At 36.9% G+C, this 13,688-nt stretch overlaps 1 protein-coding gene across 3 annotated transcripts; it reads left to right on the top strand.

The window, feature by feature from the left end:
- Positions 1 to 4,205: 4,205 nt before the first annotated feature.
- On the top strand, positions 4,206 to 10,268 carry LOC126591357 (putative disease resistance RPP13-like protein 1). 3 transcript variants are annotated; one of them, XM_050257017.1, is made up of 5 exons: positions 4,206 to 4,419; positions 4,543 to 4,693; positions 5,389 to 5,518; positions 5,615 to 9,918; positions 10,054 to 10,268. In XM_050257017.1, exon 4 carries the CDS (start codon positions 5,687 to 5,689, stop codon positions 9,902 to 9,904), a length of 4,218 nt encoding a protein of 1,405 aa, XP_050112974.1. In that variant the 5' UTR covers positions 4,206 to 4,419; positions 4,543 to 4,693; positions 5,389 to 5,518; positions 5,615 to 5,686; the 3' UTR covers positions 9,905 to 9,918; positions 10,054 to 10,268. The 3 variants fall into 3 exon arrangements, with proteins under 3 accessions (XP_050112974.1, XP_050112973.1, XP_050112976.1); XM_050257016.1 differs by having other exon boundaries at positions 5,615 to 10,268; XM_050257019.1 differs by lacking the exon at positions 5,389 to 5,518 and having other exon boundaries at positions 5,615 to 10,268.
- Positions 10,269 to 13,688: the final 3,420 nt, after the last annotated feature.

The raw sequence follows: 13,688 nt of genomic DNA, 5'->3' as shown, positions 1-13,688 counted from the left end.
CAGGTTCTAAGACATGGTTTGGTTTAAACGGATTTAAGCATGGAGAACTTCGGGTCTCAACATGAGTGTTGCGCATTAAGAAACTTCAGGTTCATATGGCACTTTTCCGAAACTTGGGGTTCGGAAGTATGAATTTTAAGTTCATAATATCTGCAGACAAACATATATATATATATATGCAAGCAAATATACAACAAGGATATACAAAGATATAACTTCAGGTTTATAATTATAATTGAATTAATTTATTTGGACTTCGGGCCAAATTAAAATGTGGGTGAAAAAATATATAACCCATTGGGCCTAAAATAATTAGGCAAATAAAATTCGTGGCCCAAAATAAGTCCTCGAGTGGCTATATATAAATCTTGCAATGTGACATAAGCCCAAAATTGGGCTAGGTTTAGTCTCTGGCGTGGCTGCAGGCCCACGGGCAGGAGAGAAATAACTAAGGGGGGGTCACGGGTGAGCTGCAGGCTCACGGGGAATGGGTTGGGCTGCTGCTGGCAGGCCAAAAAAAAATGTTTTTTTCTTTTCACACGGGCCGAGGAACTGGAGCCCAATAGGGCTCGGGTTGAAGAAAACCAGAACAACCCAGCGTCGCTGGGTGTCAGATTCGAATCGGGGGAACGCCGGTGTCGCTTCTGGCGACTGTCCTCGGGGTCTATGGCAATGCAAAGCTTGGGGGTTCAACTGGGGAACCCGAGTTGTAGACGGAAACTTTGGTTTCAACGTCAGAGGTCCGAGAACGATTGGGGTTCAAAGAACCCGTCGATGTTCATCGGGTTTCTGAAAAAAAACCCATCGTCTTCGACAATGGCGAGGTCCCAATCACAACTGCAGGTGTGATTGCCCAGCAATAACGGCGTTGAAGCCGTGGCCGACTTCGGGCGGCACCTTGTGTTAGGGTTTGATGCCGAAGGCGTTTTTCAGATGGAGCAAGGGTTTTGCTCCAGTGCTTTGCAATCTATAGTGGGCTCGTGTGAGCCCAGTATTGTTGGGGTCACGGGGAGGGAACCCTAGGGTTCTTGCAGCTTTTTGCATAATGCAAAGGCATGGGTTCGAAGAACCCTAATTTTCCCGTTTCCAAAATTTTTTTTTTTTTCAATTCAATTATATCCATAAATAATTCAATTGTATATATATTTCAATGAATCACGTATTTACTTTGATGCATATGCAAATAATAGTTTCAATGCATGTACATATGTAAGATTCAATTCATGAAAAATATCAAATTCACATAATTGTAGCAATTTTGGTTATGAGGCATACACAATTTATGTAGAATCTAAAATACGTTAAACGTAAAGTTGGGTCATGCATCATGGTGAATGTTCATGCGATCAGGGCTTAAAAAATATCGAGTTAAAAACCGTTGTTTTGGAAGAACCTGATTGCGTGATGATATGAATGAACTGGTTTGATGCAGAAAAATTATTTCTTCAATTTCGGCTTTCATCTTCAAGCTTGTATCACTTTCAACATAAGAAGAAAAATAAATTGAATCAATAACAATATATGAATTCAATAAAATCAAGATTTAATCAATTAAAAATAATTGAAACATAATACTCCCCTGATTGTAGACGAATAAATTCTCTTTAAATTCTTCTAAGCACAGCGTGAAGAGCGTGCTGATAACGTGTTGTGGCCTATATTTAATAGATAGGTGCGGCAAATAGAAGAAGAGAGAATGGAGAATAGGTTTGAGGAATTGTGTGTTAATTCCCCAGTCCTTGTGCCTTTATTTATAGTAATTAGGAGGAGAGAAACTTGCTCTCCAAGTAATACAAAGTATATTAGGAAAGATCTTCTAGATCCTAAAGGATTCCTATTTTATCTCTACTTAGGATTTACACAATCACATATTGATAAGAACATATGTCACAACACACCCCACATTTTTCAAATCTTATAACACTCATTTTTAATTTTCAGGGATTGAATCTAACCATTTGAACGTTTAGTTTGCCAAAAGATTTCAAATCAAAACTGAATCGATCTCAGATTTATTTCACAAGTCTTTAGACTTAGTCTTGAATAAGATAAATAAAGACTCTCTCTGCTAATGATCCAGGTGTAGAAGTTAATTAATAAATCAAAACTGAATCAGTCTCAGATTTCTTTAAATACATGCCATGTCTCACCTCATTTTCCACGGATCATCTCCCAGTGACAAGAAAAGAAAGAAGAAAAAAGAAAGAAAAACTCGCGATGAGAAACGTACGTCAATCAAACAGCAAAAGATTGAGAGTAGGAGTTTATGTGGAGAATGGCTATCCTCAATTTTGTAAAAGTAGTATATGACTAGCACTAATATGACTCATGTTACTGGACACTCATGATTAATATGAACCTTAAAAGATGAATATTAATATAGAAGTTTAAATAATGCATCTAACGCAAAATTAAATAATTATCGATGTCATCGAAATCACTAAAACAATGAAAAATATGAAGTCTTACCTCATGTGAAGCTTCCGAAACATCGATTTCATGTTCAATTCGTCAAAAACAATTTTTCTCAGTCAACATGTTTGTAGTTTCATTGGTTAGAGTTTTGTTCAACAATGCAGGATGTGAGGGTTTTGATAGTTGAGAAGATAAATAATACGCTAAAAGTGATTTGGGGTGTAATTATAAATTTATATATATATTTTTTAAACCTAATAAGGTCAAAATTGTCATTGCATAGTGGAGTAAATAAGTCATTTAATATTAAATTTTAATATGGGGTGCATTCAACATTTTGTGGGGTGTTAATATAAAAAGCCTTTCTTTTTGGTTTTTATGGAATTGGCTTTTATGTATTTTGCGGAATTGGTTCACTTTAGCACTACTAATTTTATTGGTTCACTTTAGCACTACTAATTTTATTGCGGGGAGAATGATTAGTGAAAAGCAAATTTCACATGGCAAAGACACAAGTTTCTTGTCATAAGTCTAAAATTACTTGTCACTGATTCAGTTCCATAAAGCTTAATTCGTCTCACTTAATCTTCAAAATTAACATAATAAGCTAGTATTTTCACTTTATGACAATCTTGCTCTCGTTTCCTTAAACATCTAGATGTCCATTAATTATAAAGAAAACCAACGAAAAGTCCAAATTTTTTTTAGTTTTAATGAAAAATGACAAATAAATGTGTACTGAATAGTACCATAGAAAAGTACAAATGTAGTTTTTAAGTTAACAGTACCAGAAGTGTTTTGTTAAAACTTCCTTAATTATATGCTAATAAAACTTGCTCTTCATCTTCAAATTGATCATAATCAAATATGGCTCTGTGAGTAATTAAGTAGTATAACTACAAGATGGTAAAGCATAATACATGGTAACTTCGGTAAATCTGGTGTCGGCAGGAGCATTTTCTTCTTCTTTGTGTTGTATGGTCGGTAAATCTGGTGTCGGCAGGAGCATTTTCTTCTTCCGGCAGGAGCATTTTCTTCTTCTTTGTGTTGTATGGTCGGTAAATCTGGTGTCGGCAGGAGCATTTTCTTCTTCTTTGTGTTGTATGGCCCAAGTTGTTTCAGTGTCTTTTACTGTTTAAAATTGATTGTCTCTACATTACCTACAATGGCCTACAAAAAAATTGAACCAATCACGCTCACAAAATAACATCATCAGCATTGCAAGGGAAGTTGCTCGGTTGTTTACGAGTCACCTTTGCATCCGAAGTTTCATGTTTGGTTCGCCATCTCCAAACTCGATCGTATAAAGGAAAAAAGAAATTGTAGCAATAGTTTCTCAACTAAAAATTCATGATTATTGGTCTCTTAACTTCCCAAAATGTGTAGCTATAGTTATTTTTGTCAACTTCATCATAACTTTTGTCAAAACAAGTCAAGTTGAAAGAAACATTGCTACAATTGTATTAAAATTAAGAGATCATTGCTTCAATTGGGTTAAAATTGAGAAACCATTTCTACAATTTTCTTATTTAGTTTTCCATATTCGCTTCTTGATTCGGCCTCATGTGCCTAGCACGTGACTCATTTTGACGGAAATTTTAGCGGTGTTGACGAAATGGACTTTAGCTGCACATTTTAATGAGTTAAGAGATCAATGATCATGAATTTTTAATTAAGAGATCATTATTCTAATTTGGTTAAAGTGAAAATATCATTGCCACAATTTTCTCTAAATGAAAAAAAAAAAGCAATAACCGTGTAGGACATAGGAGATAAGAAAGCAATCAAAATGATAAAACAATATGACCCCACGAAAAATAAAGAGAGGAAAAAGAGGAGTCTAACTTTCCTTTTGGGCAGAAGGAAGAAGACTTCGTTATGGTCTTTCAACACTTAATTATCTCAGCAAATTGAAGAGCTCTAAAGTAGTCTAGATCTGTTGATCTTAATGATCTATGGAAACAAGTCCCTTCATCTTCATCATCATCTGAAAACTCCAACGCAGTAAGTTCCTCTTGCAACTATATATGCCAAATCCATTATTTATTTATTTCATTTTTCTTCAAGTTTGTATGCTTAATTAATTATTTTATCAATAACCATCTATATAATCTGTGCACTTTTCAGGCTTAATTATTCCATCGTTCAGTCTGGATTTGTTGATCATAAGTGCAAACAAGTGCCCTCATGACCTGATTGACTCCCATGAAACTGCTTCTTGCTACAGATCATGTCCAATATTCGTGCAAGTTCGAGTCTTGAAACGTAGGATTGCAAGGTAATCCCAAAGCTGCCCATTTATTTGTTCAACATGTTAAAATTTAAGAAAAATAACCATTTATTTGTTTAACATGTTAAAATTTAAGAAAATAATGTATACTAATATATGATTTTTGCAATCATATATGGTATGTTTTATTATGCTTTATTATTTAAAGAGTAATGCTAGAAAAACTACATATTTATACCATATTAGTGTATCATCTCATATGGCAAGTGGTGGACACAATCAACATCCAGTGAGATAAATTCATAAATTGACGTGACATGTATATCTCACTTGCCACATTAGATGGTACATAAATGTGACACAAAAATATGTGATCTTCCTAACATTTTCCTATTAAGTAATATTATGTGGTGTGTTTTATTGTGCTTTACACATACAATATCAAGTTTTTTTTATTTTTTATTGGAACATATAATATCAAGTAATTAGATTATTTGGTAGTACTAGATTAGGGATTGTATACCTGGCGATACGGTTATGATGTTGGCAACCTTGATCTGAATCCGTCCTGTTGCCATCTCTAGTCCCAAATTGTCACCTATAGAAATGTTTACTAGGAGTCCATTAATTGATTATTTCACTTTTACTAGGAGTCCATTAATTGATTATTTCACTTTTACTATAAATTTGTATATGATTGCGCATGCATCAATAATTAGTTCTCATCATTTTAATTGGTGCAGTTGTGACTATTTCTGAGTCTCGACAGATCAAGCTTCCAAATTTCTAAGGAACTACGTCTTTGACTGTTGATCTTCCCTTCGTTGAGTCTGTATTTGTTGATCACAAGCAGAGTTAGATTTGAACTTCCATGTAAGTTCTTATTATTTATTTGAATAATACATTGGTTGTTTTGCATTTTATTTGAACCACTTTTTATTCATTTGTTTCTTCACTTAATTTGTACAGTTCTGCACCTCAATATTGCTCAAGAGCGATTCGGTCTTTCTTTAACTGCTTGGAGTAATCCTCGCTCTTAATATGGCACTGGGAGAGGTTTTTCTTGCGGCGTTTCTACAGTTGCTGCTCGACAGGTTGACCCCTCGCGAGATTCTTGAGTACTTGGGAAATTTCCGGGGCGTCGGACAGAAGCTGGAGAAGTGGAGGACCACGTTGTCTACAATCGGAGCGGTGCTGAGCGACGCTGAGGAAAGGCAACTGACTGAAGGTGGTGTGAAACTGTGGCTGGATGATCTCAGAGACCTGGCCTATGATATCGAAGACATGTTGGACAAATTTGCCGTTAAAATGTTGAAGCGCATGATAGAGGGACGTGATCAAGCCAGCACAAGCAGGAAGGTACGGAGATCATTTTATAAAGTTAAATTGAGTTTTGATATGAACTCCGAAATGAAGAAGATTACGAAGCGGTTGCAAGACATATCTGAACGGAAAGATAAGTTTGGCTTGAAAGATACTGGGACGTCTGTTAAGGAATCTCGAAGTTTACCAAGTTCAGGCGTGTTAGATGAAAAGCTTGTTGTTGGAAGAGATGGTGACAAAGGGAAGATTATTGAATTGTTGAAAAAGTCTACCGATTTTGGTGTAGTTGCTATAGTTGGCATGCCCGGAGTTGGGAAGACGACACTTGCTCAACTTGTATTCAACCACAAAAATGATGCCATGAAGGAGTTTGAGCTAAAGGTGTGGGTATCTGTGTCTGATGACTTCAATGTTGTGCGAGTGACAAAGGAAATTCTTGAATCAATCACATCCCGACCCGTCCAAGTGGAGGGGTTTAGTAAAATGCAGCATGATTTGAGTGAGCAATTAAGAGGAAAAAAGTTTTTAATCGTTTTAGATGATATCTGGAACAAAGATGACTCTGATCTATACGATCTCTGGACAAGACTTCAATCCCCTTTTGGCATCGGAGCAGGAGGAAGTAAGATTATTGTGACAACCCGTGATGTGAATGTTGCAAAGATTATGGGAGCCACTGGAGTTCATAATTTGGAGTGTATGGCAGATGGTGATTGTTTGGAAATATTTGAGCGACATGCGTTCAGGGGAATTAATAATGGAAAGCCGGTAAATTATGGTTTAATTAAGACAAGAATTGTTGAAAAATGTCGTGGCTTACCATTAGCTGCAAGGACTCTCGGTGGTCTTTTACGTTGCAAAGAAAAAGATGAGTGGGGAGAAATATTGAACAAGTTATGGAATCTAGCAGACAAGAGTGGCATTCTCCCCGTACTAAAGTTGAGCTATCACTATCTTCCATCAAATTTGAAGAGGTGTTTTGCATATTGCTCAATACTTCCAAATGACTATGAATTTGGGGAGAAGCAGCTCATTCTTTTGTGGATGGCAGAGGGTTTGATTCAACAAAAACATGATGACAATAAACAAATGGAGGACTTGGGCCGCGACTACTTTCGAGAGCTATTAGCAAGGTCATTGTTTCAAGAATCAAGCAAAAACAATTCACGATATGTAATGCATGACCTCGTTAATGATTTAGCACAATGGGCAGCAGGTGAAATATGTTTTAGGTTGGAAGATAAGCGAGGTGATAACTTGCCAAGCACTTGCTTTCGAAGGGCTCGCCATTCGTCTTTCATTGCTGGTCAATTTGATGGATTTACGAGATTTGAGGCCTTTCCAAAAGCTGAACATTTGCGAACATTCCTGCCACTTTCACTTTCAAATTCCAGGGTATGGCACACATATTTGCCTCGTAAGGTTACTTTTGAGCTATTACCACAGTTGCAATACTTACGAGTGCTCTCGTTCAATGGCTACAAAATAACTGAGCTGCCAGAGTCAATCGGTGATTTGAGGTTGTTACAGTATCTTGACCTTTCCTATACATATATAGCCAGTTTGCCTAAATCAACAAGCACTCTTTACCACTTGCAAACATTGATATTGGAAGGTTGTTCTCAATTGAAGTCATTGCCCGCGAACATGAGTAATCTAATTAATTTGCGCCATCTCAACAACTCATATGCATCTTCGTTGAAAGGAATGCCTTCGCAACTAGGTCGATTGACAAATCTACAATCACTGCCTCTTTTTGTGGTGAGCGAAGGAAGTGATCATTCAGGGATAAGAGAGATAGGGCCCCTATTGCATCTCCGAGGGACATTGTGCCTCTCAGGATTGGAGAATGTGACTAATGTCGAGGATGCCAGGAGGGCCAACTTGAAATGCAAGGAGAGGCTTGATTCACTGGTCCTAAAATGGTATTATTCAAGCGACACGAGAGAAACAGAATCCGCTGTGCTTGACATGTTACAGCCTCATACAAAGCTCAAGGAGCTCACCATCACGGGTTATGCCAGAGAGGAATTTTCATCATGGGTTGGAGGTCCATTGTTCTCTAATATGGTGCTTGTGCGCTTAGAGGAATGTAACAATTGTTTATCGTTGCCACCTCTCGGACAATTGCCTCGTCTCAAAGAGCTTTATATTAGAGGAATGAATGCAGTCGAAAGTGTTGGTGCTGAGTTTTATGGTGAGTGTGTCATGCCTTTTCCGCTGTTAGAGATTCTCAAGTTTGTGAATATGCGGCATTGGAAGGTGTGGCTTCCTTTCCAACTGGATCACGGAAGTGGTGTTTTCCCTTGCCTAAAAAGGCTTTCAATCAAGGAATGTTCTAAGTTGGAAGGTAAACTGCCAGAGAAGCTCGATTTGTTAGCCAAACTTGAAATTGTTAAATGTGAGGAATTGACGGTTTCGATTGCCAACTACAAACAGCTTCGTCAGCTAAACATTGACGGTTGTAAAGTGTTGGAACATACGGCTGCTAAGGTTGAGTTTGAGTTATTAGAGTCCTTGTGCATTTCAAACATTTCGGAGGTGATGTCTCGGCCAACAGGGGAATTGTTCAGAAAGGGACTAAGCAAGGTTAGAGATTTGAAGATCAATGGATGTGAGAAGCTGACGTCTTCACTGAAGAATGAGGCTAGATTATTGCAGTGGTTGACTTCTCTTGGCCGTTTGGAAATTGAAGACAACTCTCGTCTAGTTGAAGAATTGGGAGAAGAAGCAGAGGAGTTGCTGCAATTGCAAATATTGGATTGCAAGCTTGAATTTCTAAAGTTAAGAAAGTGCGAAAATCTTTTGAAGCTACCAAAAGGGTTAAATCAGCTGTCGTCTCTTCAAGAGCTTCGCATACACGAATGTTCAAGTCTAGTTTCTTTTACAGATGTTGGTCTGCCACCTTCTCTTAAAGACATCCTGATTACAGAGTGCGATTCGTTGATATATTTTGCAAAATTCCAGATTCCCCAAAATCTCAGAAGAATAGAGATAAGAAAGTGCAAAATTTTGAAATCACTAGTGGATGAGGAGGCTGTTGGTTCTTCTTGGTCGTCTTCTTCTCATAGTTGTCTTGAGTACTTGAAGATCGAAGGATGTGAATCTCTGACGTCGTTATCATTGAGTGGCCAGCTTCTCAGGACACTTAAACACCTTGAGATACTTGGTTGTGAACAACTGGAGCTAATCGCAGAGGACAGGTTCTTCCACGACAACACTAATTATTGTCTTGAATACATTATGATCTGGAATTGCCAAAATCTGAAATCCTTACCGGATGGCTTATGCCACCTCAGCAATCTTCAACAGCTATATATTTTCATTTGTGGAAGTCTTGTTTCCATCCCGAGACTGAGTGGGGGGAGAAGACCCTCCAACCTGAGAGAGATCTATATAAGAGGTTGCGACAAATTGGAGGCATTGCGCGAAGACATGCACAATCTCAACTCTCTGGAGTACTTGAGCATCGACTACCGTGAAGGTTTGACTTTTCCTCCCAACCTAACATCACTTGCAATTGGAAAGGTCAAGAGCTGTAAGTCATTGTGGGAGTTGGAGTGGGGGTTGCACAGACTCACCTCTCTTACATACTTGTATATCGACAGTGATGACCCGAATACGGTGTCGTTTCCACCCGTCATGGTACGGATGGAGACGCTCAAATTTCTCGCTCATCTCATAATAAAAGGATTTCCGAATCTGAAGAAACTGAGCAGCAAGGGCTTTCAATTCCTCCCCTCCCTTCAATCTTTGAAACTCTCCTATTGTCCAAAGCTAGCATCCATTCCAGAGGAGGGTCTGCCTCCTTCACTTACGAAACTTTGGATCTATGAGTGTCCAGTGCTAAAAGAGAGATGCCAACCAGGAAAAGGACGCTACTGGCACAAAATATCCCACATCCCTTGCATACAGATAGATGGCACACTGATATGAAGCTGATGGTCCAGGTATCATCTCTCGAGGAATGTTTTAATATTAATATTATTATTATTATTAATCATCTTTATTCTTTTTTTTTTGGGTAATTAATCATCTTTATTCTTGTAAAGTAAAGTAATCCACATATTTTGGGTTGGGTCAAGGTTTTGGGGGTTGAGGAGTGGCTGCTTTGGGAGGTCTTCAATTGGCTGACAACCTGGATATTTCTTGGCCAACATTTCTTCTCCCGGATTCCTATATTTGCTTTTTTTTTTTTGGTAAACGATTGCTATGTTTGCTTGGCCCCTTTTCACTGATTTGTATTATAACTTTGTAAATCAGGCCACTTTCACCTAATGTTTTATTTTATTTTAGCAAATTTTGACTTATGAGCTAGTAATGCATTTTATTTAATGCATCGAGAATAAGCAATCAACAAAGAAATGGAAATGCAAATGATGACCACTAAATGACTTCCTTTACCATAACTTGTCTTCCTGAAAGTAGATAATATGTGCCAACAAATTTTGGTCAATCAAATCCTTATACCAAGCTTTCGTCACTTATTCAAAAGGTGCATTATTCATCTAATTGATATGTAATAAATTGGTGACGATTATACGTTTTAACTGAGTTCTAGGGAAAATTGAGGGTAGTAATACATCAGTACTAAAACGTGAATTTGTGAAAAACTGGTTCGATTTTATTCGTGGATTTTATGTGGGATAGTGATTGTGCAATTTTCCATTTTTTATTTGACTCTCAATTTCATTCTAAACGCACAAACCACGTCAGGGCTGACGCCGACTTAACGGCGTTCCGAATCATCTTTCCGTTCCCGTCAGCAAAATAACGCCGTTCATCCCGAAACAAAAATCGTTAAAGCCTCATATGCTTTCCCAGATTTCATAATGCAATTATAGGCCCATTTCTGGCCCAACGTCTCTCTCTGCTTTCCGAGTCATTTCATTTTCCCGAAAAATAAAAAAGTTCTTTCCCTTTTGATTGAATTCATGTCGGTACGTAATCTCTTTCTTCAATCCGAATATAAATTCTTAACCTTTGTATGGCTTTATTTGTTTTTGGTTTAAATTTAATCTTTGCGATGCTTATTTGCTGGATTTCTGATTGGATTGAGCTCTAATTCATTTAGATTTATTCATTAATTTGTATTGACTTGATTATAATTCTCTCATATGCATTGGTTTTATATTAATTCCTTAGCAAAATTCATGTTTTTAGTATTAATTTTTATGTTTTTGCTAAACAAGTCAATGCGCATTGTGGAACTATACTATATGTCAAAAAGGCCAACGACTGGAAGCGGGAGTCCAGCTAAGAAAAAACTTGAATTAGATCTTGGAAATGCTCGACTCAAATAGATGCTCATCATAAGTTTTTTCCTAAAAAAAAGGGTGGAAACGACATGCAAAGAAGTTACGATATGCCTTGTTCGATTCATATATAAGTATAATAAATATATATTATACTATAATATATATGTTATGCGATCTATATTGAATTGATGATATAGAAAGTTAGGTCCCAATAACCCAAAGGATACAAGCTTGCCCTCTAGTTATTAGCCTTGTTTCTGACAAAATTCCTGATCCTAGGCTCAAACACAATTCAAATAATCTATGCAGCTTCAACATCTCCCGGTCAGCGTAATTTAAAAAAAAGAATAGCTTACTCTTCTACAGTTCATCGAAATAGAAAATTTATGAAGAATTTAGTTAGAGATTAAGGATAGTCACTCCACTTATCATTATTAATGTAAATACATATACTTGATGCAAAATTTGGATTCTTCAGAGGAGCAGATTATAGTTTTTCAATTTGATTTATAGTTTTGCTTAATTACGAATATAGTGAAAATGAAAATGAACAGAAAAGGGTTAGTGAGAAAATGACAAGTTTTCTTCGTGTTTATTACAAAATTAATAAGTTGAAATTTTTGAGAGTATATTGCTTCTTGGAGCGGGTATTGTTTCGAGAGTGTGAATCCCTTGTCGGGAATTGAAGCATTACATAAATAGTTTGAATGATCTTGGGCGTCTCCACCCGTTGCCTATTGGTTTCTGGTTGGATGCTCAATTTGTAATAGAATAAAAGGTATTGTTAATTTTTTTTATTATCTTTCATTGTTTGAGTGGATTGCTTCCTGATGGTGTTTATGACTGGTTTCTGTATCTACTTTTAATCCTTAGTACATTAAGGACATTGCGTACTTCCTAAGTTCTCATGGTCAAGTTTTTGTATGGTTCTGTATGTATGTGTGTGATCTTCATCAATGGCGGAGCCACATGGAGACCAAGATGGGCACGGGCCTATCCTGAAATATTAGTTTATATACTTTATCTGTTGGTTTGGTAACTAAAGAATATGCGGCTCGGTGGTTCTAAGGGTTTTTCTGTTCCTGCATGTCAGGGGTTCGAAACTTGCTGGTGAACCTCCTCCAAGTTCTTTATCAGCAAATATTTTTTTGGTTAGTTGATACGAAACAAGGTTAATTTATGTTGAAGAAAAATCTCATAATAATAGTATTGAGCCATAATTTTAAATTTTGGTTTGAAATTAATGTTAACTTTATTGTTAATCTCGTAACAAGTTCTGTTTTTATGATATAATTATTTAATACTAAATTTTCATACATGTTAAAGATCTACCAGTCTTGTTTGATTAAAATTTTCCATGCCAATACAAAAAAGGAACCCTTAATTTTCTCTCATTAGTTATATTGCTATATTTTTTGTCTAATTTTTTTATATGATTTAAAGGCCCCTTCTAGTTTAAATTCTTGGCTCCGCCACTGATCTTCATCCCGACTTTGAATGCATAAACTAGCCGGATGAAGAGGTTTTGTTGTTATTACCTTGCCCAAAACAAGGATTTCATTGAGGGCTAAGTAGATTTCTTTTAACTGGGTTCTTATGTCGTCGAGGAAGGTTAGAGTTCTTTATCCTTTTTTGTATTTCAGTCAATAGGTGTATCTTTCGACGTCTGTGCTAAGTGCTTCGTGAAAATGGATTTATGTTGTCTAAATAGTTGTGTTTCGGTTGCCTTTTCTGATCTTCTTCCTTCCTGTCTGATATCTATTTTCTATCCTTTTCATAGGACATTAGCTCCATGGTGTGCTGGTTGCTTTATGTTTATATATTCTCGTAATATTAGTTGTTGATGCACAAAATCAGTGAGGACTTTGGTACAACAGAAAGTGTTAAGTTTGTGACCTTCGCCAGATTGCTCCGGTCACTAGTGTGGATAAGTATGTAAATGGATAGAGACAAGGAAGCAAATACAAGATGTACGTGGTTCACCCAGATTGGCTACGTCCACGGAGTAGAGGAGTTCTTATTAATTGTGAAGGGTTTACACAAGTACATAGGTTCAAGCTTTCTTTTTGTGAGTACTAGTGAATGATTTAGTACAATTGACATTAGGAAATATTGTGAGAGAATGATCTCTATTTATAGAAGAGAGTTTCTAGTTTCATTATGACATTGACACGTGTCGTGTTGTGATTGGCTTCTGATGTTGACACGTGTCGCGCTATTATTGGCTTCTGATGTCGACACGTGTCGCGCTGTGATTGGCCTCCTGGTTTGAGGGAAACTTTTTTAGGTCCTTGACTGTATAACGTTGACCGGTGCTCAATAGTTTTGAGATTTGTCAAGTATGGTATTAGTCTTCAGACCTGTAAGCGACCAACATTCTGTCAGAGCAATATCATTTTGTTTTTCCACTAATCCACATGAGATGAAACCCAAACATGTCAAAAAAATTTGTGCCTTGTCAA

This window comes from Malus sylvestris, chromosome 11 (assembly GCF_916048215.2).
Source record: "Malus sylvestris chromosome 11, drMalSylv7.2, whole genome shotgun sequence".
Classification (NCBI taxonomy): Eukaryota; Viridiplantae; Streptophyta; class Magnoliopsida; order Rosales; family Rosaceae; genus Malus; species Malus sylvestris.
The sequence above is the reverse complement of the archived record's forward strand: the minus strand, read 5'-3'. Positions and strand labels throughout refer to the sequence as shown.

Excerpts from the sequence above, each read along its gene's own strand:
- LOC126591357 (XM_050257019.1), top strand. The coding sequence starts at position 5,687 with ATGGCACTGGGAGAGGTTTTTCTTGCGGCGTTTCTACAGTTGCTGCTC.